The 9,291-nt window shown below is 38.1% G+C and overlaps 1 protein-coding gene across 3 annotated transcripts; it reads left to right on the top strand.

Moving 5' to 3' along the window:
• On the top strand, positions 1-9,250 carry LOC132177117 (E3 ubiquitin-protein ligase MBR2). 3 transcript variants are annotated; one of them, XM_059589336.2, is made up of 6 exons: positions 5-374; positions 3,008-4,858; positions 7,440-7,490; positions 8,356-8,454; positions 8,538-8,681; positions 8,853-9,250. In XM_059589336.2, exons 2-6 carry the CDS (start codon positions 3,104-3,106, stop codon positions 8,982-8,984), a joined length of 2,181 nt encoding a protein of 726 aa, XP_059445319.1. In that variant the 5' UTR covers positions 5-374; positions 3,008-3,103; the 3' UTR covers positions 8,985-9,250. The 3 variants fall into 3 exon arrangements, 2 of the variants coding, with proteins under 2 accessions (XP_088371578.1, XP_059445319.1); XR_015911886.1 differs by lacking the exons at positions 8,538-8,681; positions 8,853-9,250 and adding an exon at positions 8,155-8,224 and having other exon boundaries at positions 1-374; positions 8,356-8,445; XM_088515452.1 differs by lacking the exon at positions 7,440-7,490 and having other exon boundaries at positions 4-374.
• Positions 9,251-9,291: the final 41 nt, after the last annotated feature.

Genomic DNA, 9,291 nt, shown 5'->3' with positions numbered 1-9,291 from the left:
ACCCAAACAAACCCAACCCAACGCAACGCAACGCAACCCCCTAAAAACTCTTACAAATCGGAGACCACAAGATCACTGTGCCTCTCTCTACTCTCTCTCTCTCTCTCTCTCTCTCATCCGTTGCGCAGGTTGTCCTTTTCCGAATTCCGATTACCCATTATCTCTCAGAGAAGAGAAGAGGGAGTATCTGATACAAGAAGAAGAAGAAGAATCAGAATCTAAGAGAGAGAGAGAGAGATTGAGAGAGAGGGAGAGGAACTTTTCTGAATCTGGGTCGGAGTAACTGTGCTTGCGCTTTGTCTGAAACCCACAATCTGACCGTGTGTAGCTCACCGATCCTCTGTCTGGGTTACTCTTATCTCATCAGGCCTCAGGTCCATCCTTTTTCCTCACCCATGTGATTTTCTGCTGGTTATGATTTTCAGTTTCCGTATTTTGACTTTTGGGTTTCATTGGGATTTTTGCTTGTGTTATATATTTTTTTTTAAAACAAATTTGTTTGAAATTTGGAGAGAACTGAAGGGATCAGATTGACCCATTTAACATTTGCTTATATATTTCCTCCCAAGTTTGAAACTTTATTTTTTTTTCCACTGCATGTTCCTGTTAATTTGGGTTTTCTTTTTCCTGTTTGTTTTTGTATTAGTTGGTGTTGAGGCATTTGATGCTGAGTTGGGTAATCAGAAAAGATGTTGAATTGGATGTATTTGGGACTTTTTATAGTTGAAGGAGTGGTTTGGGCAATTTTTACAAATATTCTCTCTTTCTCTCTCTCTCTCTCTCTCTCTCTCTCTTTTTCCTGTATTTTTTTTTCATTGTTTCTTGTATTATCTGTTAGAGTTTGTGATGTGAGAATGCAGATGCATACTCGTGCATGCATTGATATTTAATGGTCCCGCTGCTTAATTTGTTTTTGTTTTTTTTTTTTTTGTTTTTCTTTTTTTTTACACGGATTGTTGAGATATGATCTATAGCTCTAGTATTAGAGCAATTATTGTACAAAGGTCCTGTGTTTTTTTTTTTTTGTTTTTTTTTGTTTTTTTTTTTGCATCTAGTGATACTGATGAAATTACTGGTATCGAAACGTAATTCATTCCAAAAGCTAGCGGTCCGGGCGTCGTATCTATGAAGATATTATGATTTTTCTGGAGGTTACAAATCAATTTATATTTTCGTTCTGGCATGTATTTTATGCTGAGTAAGTTTAATTTTACAGCGGTTTCTCTTCCCTCCTATGTTTTTGAAGTTTTGTAAAGAACTTACTGGTGAGTTGTCTGCCTATGGGTGCATGAGTTGTCACGGGTTCAATGTTGTATGGGTGCGTGAGCCGTTTTTACCTTTCCAAAAAAGGAATCTATGGCCAAGTTGTTACGATGGCAATTGCACCTTTTGTTGTCTACCTATCTTTAGGTTCTGGTGTGGTGTGGTGTGGTGTGGTAACGTGGTTTCAGTTACCAAAGTTGGGCGTAAATTGGCTTGAATCTGTGGAGTGTGGTGATCGTGTGTTGCAATTAAGTAACAGTGTTTATAAATGAATGGCCAGAAAATAAATAGTTGGTAATTGTCTATGTTTAAGTATAGGGATGGAGCGAAGGAATCTCTTTAGCATCTTTGAAGTTGGTGGAAGAACCTCCAAAATTTTACTAAATAACAATGATGCCTTCAATTAGACATGGCTAGATGAATATAGTATATTGAGTTAGTTGGAAACCTGTGCTGGGTCACTTGGGATGTGGCATGCTGAGGTAGGGTGTCTACTCTGTGTGTTTACACGAAGTGCAAAGGTTTGGAGTGTGGACAGCATACTCGAGCCAAACACAGAAGTGAAATGGTGTGGACAGCATACAAGAGGCACCTGTTTGGGTGCTCAAAGGGGCTCAATTTAGGACTCTCCTCTGTTTGAATTCTTTCTCCCTTTTTGTCTCTGAAAAGGTTCTGCTGAGAAAGAATCATTGGAATGAAAAGCCCAATCAGCACTCTATAGTATTTTAAATGCATTATAGAATAAGATTCTGAATTTTGTTCGTCCTAATTTGAGTTACATAGGAATACTAAGTGGACAAATTTCATCATGTTCATGTGATGTCTTAGAGAAACGGGAGTTGAGGTTTATAGTTGTTCACTGTTGGGGTTGTTGTCCACTTGTCCTAGATCTTAGAAATTTTAGTTCTTTGAGTGATTGATTGTGCTTTAGGATTCTTCCCTTCCTATGCTTTTGAAACTTTCTTGATTTTTCCTGTGCGGTATTTGGCTCAAATCAATCCACGCCATTAATGCTTAGAAATTGTTAGTATGAACACCTTTTTAATTCATTGTTTTCTTCATAAGCAGTCAACCTATGAATACATGTTAAAACTACCACTTTATTCGGTATAAATAACAGTTTGTTATACTTTTTTTCTTGATTGTTTAAAGTTTTTCAAAAATTGAAAGGGAATGTGAGGATTTGTATGGTGCTTATATTAGTGGCATCCTATGCCTAGCTTGAGGCATTAGGGGTTTATAAATAACAGCCTGCATGTCACATATTGAAATTTCATTGGTTTTTGCACCTTTTTTTTTTGCAATGCAATTGCTGCGAAGGATGCTTATTTTTGTTTTACTCTCAGGTGTTTCTTGTCTGGGATTTCAATTGAGAAAGAAAAATAATGTAGTCTGCCAGTCAGTCAACATCTACATCATTCATTAAGCTGACAAAATGTCAGAGCCTAACAAGCTTTCTCTTTTAATAGCATCTGATATAGTAAATGCATTTTGTCTTGTGGTCGTGGGTTCGAGCCCCACGGTGGGTGTAAGTATTGATTTGTTTACTTATCAAAAAAATATAGTAAATGCATTTTGCAAGAACATTCTATTATCATTTTATTCATTCTATTTCCCCTATCCAATTTCTGTACTTTATTTCATCGTAATATGTACCACTATCTTGACATTGCTTGCTCTTTAGTTTCAAAACACTAGTTTGAGTTTGATATGTATCTTTTTGCTGCTCATTGCATGCTTTTAGGTGTGCCTGAGAAGTGTTTGATCTGGACTACCATTTCTGCTGGAAACTGGAATATAGCATCATTTACACTTTATTAGGTGGAATAAGTTGGCCCTGATGCAAGGGCAAAGGATCACATTTGATTGCTTCTCTGAGGTTGTTGATATTAGGCAGGGTTCTGTTTCTAATAGCACGGGTATGAGTCAACAGACTTCTTTGAATAACGCACTTCATCCTGTAGAAAGTCCCTTGTCAAATTATATGGTATCTTCCGGTGAGACTACATCTCTGAATGCTAGTACTCATGATGTTCCGAGCTTTAGTGGCTGGAATACAGGTGAACCTAGCTCTAGACTGAATCCACAAAGCCAAGTGAATGATGATGGGATGAAAATTGAACACGGTTTGTCTTCTTCATTCATTATGCATTCTGGGTCTAGTCCAAGGTTGGAGGAAGGGCAAATTGAAGCAACTAATATCCTTTTTCCTGGGAGGTCTAATATTGGACTCGGTGGCAATCGGGTTAGAAGTGGGCCTTTGTTCATGCAAGGCTCCAGCTCTAATCATATCCCTCAGAATGTGAATCTAAATGCAGGGTATGTGGGTAACAGCGTGAATAGTGGCCAGGGTATAGGATCTGGTCTAGAACCTAATGCTAACAAGTCAAGTGCAGTAGAACTAGAGCAGATATCTTCTTCTAGTGCTTCATCTGATAACATTGGGACTTCATCTGGAAGCTCCAGTTATATGGAGGACGGTACTGGTGGCTCTGGTTCTTCTTTGGGGACTTGGGGTTTATCCTGCAAAAGAAAGGCCCTTGAAGGCACTTCTGGGCAGTCTTATCCTGGTGGAACTTCGAGCTCCTCGTCGCAGGCTGAGAATGTGGGATGGCATACTGGCCCTGCTCGTCATGAACCTTCATACGGTTTATTTACCCCCTCACAGAATTCTCCTAATGTTAGTCCTGCAGAACAGCAGAACCTTAGCATTGGGATTGGCATAAGAGGAGAGGCTTCTGATGCGTTTCCTTCTTTAGGTGTTACAGGTAATGCAGAAATTCCCTTCAGAAATTTTGATAGGAGAGCGAGTTCTGGACGTCAGCAGGAAGCTGCGGCGCTTAATTTATCTTCAAGGATTAGAACGGCTCCTCAATCAGCTAGATCTATTCCATTTAGTGATTCTCTGGACCTGAGACCCACACTAGTATCAGCCAGTTCGAGTGGTCCCCAAAGCCACTCTCATGCACGGCATATTCCTGGTTTCTCAGGAGGTGTGCATCCTTTCCATTGGAATGGGGCTTCCAATTCAAGAGTGGGCAGCGTGTCAAGTTCTCTTAACTCTGGAGAAAGAAACCCTGCGTTAAGAGAAGGATTAAACATAAGAAGTGTCTCAAGAAACAATGCAGAACACCCCATGTTTGTACCTGCATCTGATGTGAGAAATTCTGCGAATGATCCAACAAGTTGGAGTTTGGCTACTGGAAACATAGGCAATTCTGGTGGCGTTCCTTCCACTTCTCGGGTTGGTTCCAGTTCAAGCATCCATACATTGCCGAATCCTACCTGGCTTCCTCGCCAAAATCCCCCAGCACAAAATCAGCAAAGACTATCAGAATCTCCTTGGTCTTTGTTTTCATCCGTTGACTCAGAATATGGAGGTCGCAGTGGTCATTTTACCTCATTACCTCCAGGCCCATCTACTTCTTCACAAGATACAGCGATGTCATCTGGACCTAATAGCCAGGGTCATCACCAACAATATCCGAGGTCAGCATTCTTCATGGAGAGACAAAGTGATGATGTTCTTGGCATTCCCCACTCTTTGCGGGCGTTAGCTGTTGACATTGAAGGGAGACGCCGGCTGATATCTGAGGTTTTTACTCTAATTATTCTTTCTCCTTTTCAAGTTAACTCTTTGTAAGTCTGTATTGTTTAGAGGCTATGTTCTGGGTATGTCATTTTCCCAATTGAATGTGCAATGGTAGTAGTGATATTGCAGCAGTGCATAGCTATTATTATTAGCTGTATTGCAGTTTAGCAGTTTGATATCAATTAATAGACACTGCTCCTCATTTTATCCTTTATGTTTTACTCAATCTAAATCACTTTGTTCTAGGATTTCTGTTATTCTGGTAATCATAATTCTTGCCGTTTGTTATAATTGATGTTTGAATATGCTGTTGTTGCTATGAAATTCTCCTGAGGCCATATAGGTTTTAAGAGATGCTTTTTCTGAAGTTTACTTGGAGATCACCTCAGAGTGGTTGTTTCTAGGTGTATGCCTCACCATCCAGTTATTTATCAAAGGTGTGGTCCATGCCTTGTATTTTTATTTTTTATTTTTCCTTTTTTTATCAACTCAAAAACTAGTCATGTCTTCCTTGATTATTTGGTTTTATTTGATGATTTTTGAGCCAATTTCTACTCTTATTTTATTTTGCATGTAAAACTACATATCTCTTGCACCGTGTTTTGTACATGTTGGTATCTATATGTATAAATCTATAATGAATTGATACTGTAATAAACTATCTGCCATGTTGTTTTTTTGGGGGGTACCATCCTGGTGAGCTCATGAAATGTCCAAAATTTGTTTAGAGCGCGCGCGTATAAAACATTCATATCGGTAGAACATAGGGATGCAGAAAATGCGACTTCTCTGTCTGATGTTTTAAATAATTTTGGTCCATTTTTATAACTTCCCTGGAAAAGGGTAACCAAACTGATCTTTTACTCTCTCCTTTTATTCTGTCATGTGCACCAGATATCCTCTTGCTTCTGTAGTTTTGAATTAGTAAAAATGTGAACATTGATCCATGCTAATATAGGATTTAGACAGTTCAATTAGTTCAAGTTTTCACAATTGATGGCTTAAACAGAGCAAGGCAATATGGACTCCATTTAGGTGAAGTTGTTTTAGGCCAAAGCAGAGACTACCTCTGAATTGCCCATCTTTGAATCACTTTGGTAGTGCTCTTTGGATGTTGAATGAGGAATGCATGACCCTGCTTGGTTGGGGTTATCTAATGTGCTTAGGCTTTTAAAAACCAGAAGCTACTTGCTTCTTGTTTGGTAACTTGAGGATGCTTCGACCTTTTGTCAATTTTGTGAAGCAGTTTAGGTTTTTTATGTGGCTTGTGAGGAGCAGCCCAAAGGTTGATTCTTGTAGCAGCTGTAGATTTTCAAAGAAGCCATAGCACTCCCCTCCCCCCAATGGGTGCCCACAGAGGGCTGGGAAACTGGCCCTATGTTTAGGGAAATTAATGGCCTTCGTTATCTTGGAAGCATTTAACTTGACAAAACCCATCTTGTAGAGAGAATATGTTGATTCTTCTCAAATTTGTTTTCCACTGGTCTTTTCTGAAATTTGTCAAACACAGCATTCTTATTGCGAACATAGATCTTGGGGTCTGAGGATGGGTCTTTATGATATTGCTAATTGTTTTTGTACAATAATTATAATTATAATTATGCATTTGGTAATCAGCATGTGGTGACTGCTATCTTGACATCAAACAGTTTTGTAACTATTTGGGATTATAAAAATACAAGACTTTCTGCTCATTTCATTGTTTGTCAGAGAGTTTTTGCAAGGTAGTGAGTGTTGACATTATTCATTCTTTGTCATGTATGAGATATAATTTTGTCAAACATTTGAACTATAGGTATGCTTTTTTATGTAATTAATTGCAAATTGCTCTTGAAATCTATCTTTTTCAACTTTTAGTTCAGGGTCTTTGTGGTCTATTTTTCCTGGGATTGGAGGTGGGCATGTGTATAGTAGTTTAATTCCCGTTACCTCCCAGTCAAGTAACACTTGCAAGCTAGAAATATTAAAATCAAAGGCAGCAGCCCAATGGTAAGGTGTCTTAAAGAAAAAAAAAGCTTTACTTCCATCGATGTCCGCTCACGGTCCTTAAATTTCCGATCCTTTCTTTTCCTCCAAAATCATCACATAAGGCAGGACAGTATCATCTTCCATACTGCATCAAATTGAGGCCTACTAACTTGCCCTCTCATTAATGGAGAGTTATTTATCTCAATGAATTAAATGTTTGGCTGGGTTTTTATAATCACAAAGTAATTTGTTATCTTTTTAATTTTTATTGTTTTTGGGAAATGATAGGTTTTAACTGTATCGAACTTAAAATATTTTGAGTGGTAGAATACTCACCCACCCAACAGGATGTGAACCTGTGATCTCATTCTTATTGGGTGGAAGTGCCATTTAGCTGAAAGCCCATTGGCTTGAATGTCCAATTTAAAATTGACATTGTCGTATGAGATTTAAAGGGTAAGTATGCATTAAAATTTCCTTGCCACTTGTATTCTCATACATCATGGTTTCTGTCTGACTTGTAATATTGGTTATCATCATAAATCATTGGTTGGCTAATTAATTTTGGCAAGTGATGCATTGGAACTAACAACTTTTGTACATCTCTATGTACCAGATTCGTCAAGTCTTGAGTGCCATGCGTAGGGGTGAGAACTTGCGAGTTGAGGTTCGATTTTGACTTTTATAGTCGCCGTCGTCTTTATTATTATTATTATTATTATTTTGTTATGAAGTCAGTATCCTGTAAATTATTTTAGTTGGTTAAGTTGACTGCATTAACAACCTATCTGACTTTACAATTTCATTTAGCTTTCTTTTTCTTATTGTTGTATTCAAATACTAATTGATTGGTTGGAAGATCAGATTGCGTATTCAGGTTTTTGTTCTTTCAAATGCATTCACAGTAATTTAGTGTGATGAAATGCAGGTTTTGTTTTCCTGAAGAACTTGAAAGGCCTTTCCTTTGTCTTCACACCATATTGTAAAATTGAACCAGCATTTAGTTTTAACTGCTTTCACGTTCCTTTATTATCTTGAACATAATGGTGCTTGCCTGGTAAATTATATCTAGTGCCACTAAATGGTGCTTGAACTGCAACTATAATATTAGTGTGTAGGAAGATCTCCTCATATTCTCTCTTTGATTTCTTTTGGCCGTAGTGCTGGTGGCTCGTTTAGGTGAACTTGGTAGCCATTTAGGGCCATGGGTTATGATCCACTGTTCGGGTATACCCTAAAATTAGTATGGGAACTTGAAGAGAAACATATAGGATCATCTGGTTTGTATAAATTTCTTATACATCTGAAAGAATTTCCTGTTCTTGAATCAGCACACTTGAGCTGCAAGCAGATACCTGCATCTGTCAGCAAGTACAGTCCTTGAAATGATGGCTTCTTTAGGCAAGCACCTAGTTAGGGCTCACTAAGATGCTGTGTTGATCCAGAAAAATTCTATTACGTTCTTGCCATTTGACATTGATGATAATGACTTCGTTTTAACATATGAACTTTGTATCGGTTGTGATATTCAGGACTATATGCCTTTTGAACCGTTCATATATCATGGTATGGCTGATATGCATGACAGGCACAGAGACATGCGGCTTGATGTTGATAACATGTCTTATGAGGTATGTATGAAAGGGCAAATTTTTTTCCCATCAGCAATTTTATTAGAAATTGTTCCCTTGATACAAATGGTTTGGTATATCAGGAATTGTTGGCATTGGAAGAACGCATTGGAGACGTGAGCACTGGACTGAGTGAGGATACCATTACGAAGTTAATGAAACAACAAAAATATTTTGATATCGGAGCAGAATCCCCACCAGACTTAGAACCATGCTGTATCTGTCAGGTATGAGATATGTCCATCTCTATGTAGCAGGCAAGGGAGGGAAAAAAAGAAAGGAGAAGTAGACTGCTTCTTCTTTTTTCACCCCCCTTTTAGGTTTTCTATTTTGCATTTCTCTCCTTTTTTATTTTTTTATATTATTTTTTACCTTGCTTTGAACCCTTATTGTGGCAGGAGGAATATGTTGATGGGGATGATCTTGGGGCACTAGATTGTGGACATGATTTCCACACCAACTGCATCAAACAGTGGCTAATGCAGAAGAATCTGTGCCCTATTTGTAAAACTACGGCCCTCCCAACATGAGAGGGAAAACCGTCATTGTCCTGAAATCATTTATTTCTTTGTTGATGGATCAACAAACCCCATAAAATTGGGTGGATAATAGCGTATAATTACCTTCTCTGAAACCAGTTTTTCTTGTTGATGGACTGCATGGTTTCATGAAGACAAAAGGTGCAGCTGCCTGTTAAATAACAAATGCTGCTTAGTCATAAAGATTGTCTATACCTTAGCAATGAATACATTTATATCATAATGAGAATTCCAACATTGAAGTAATATTTATTACATTCTCAAGCATTTATAATGGAGCACTGCCAATAATGTGGAC

Source organism: Corylus avellana, chromosome 4 (genome assembly GCF_965113065.1).
Source record: "Corylus avellana chromosome 4, dhCorAvel1.hap1.2, whole genome shotgun sequence".
NCBI lineage: Eukaryota > Viridiplantae > Streptophyta > Magnoliopsida > Fagales > Betulaceae > Corylus > Corylus avellana.
This window is presented reverse-complemented; position numbering and strand designations above follow the sequence as displayed.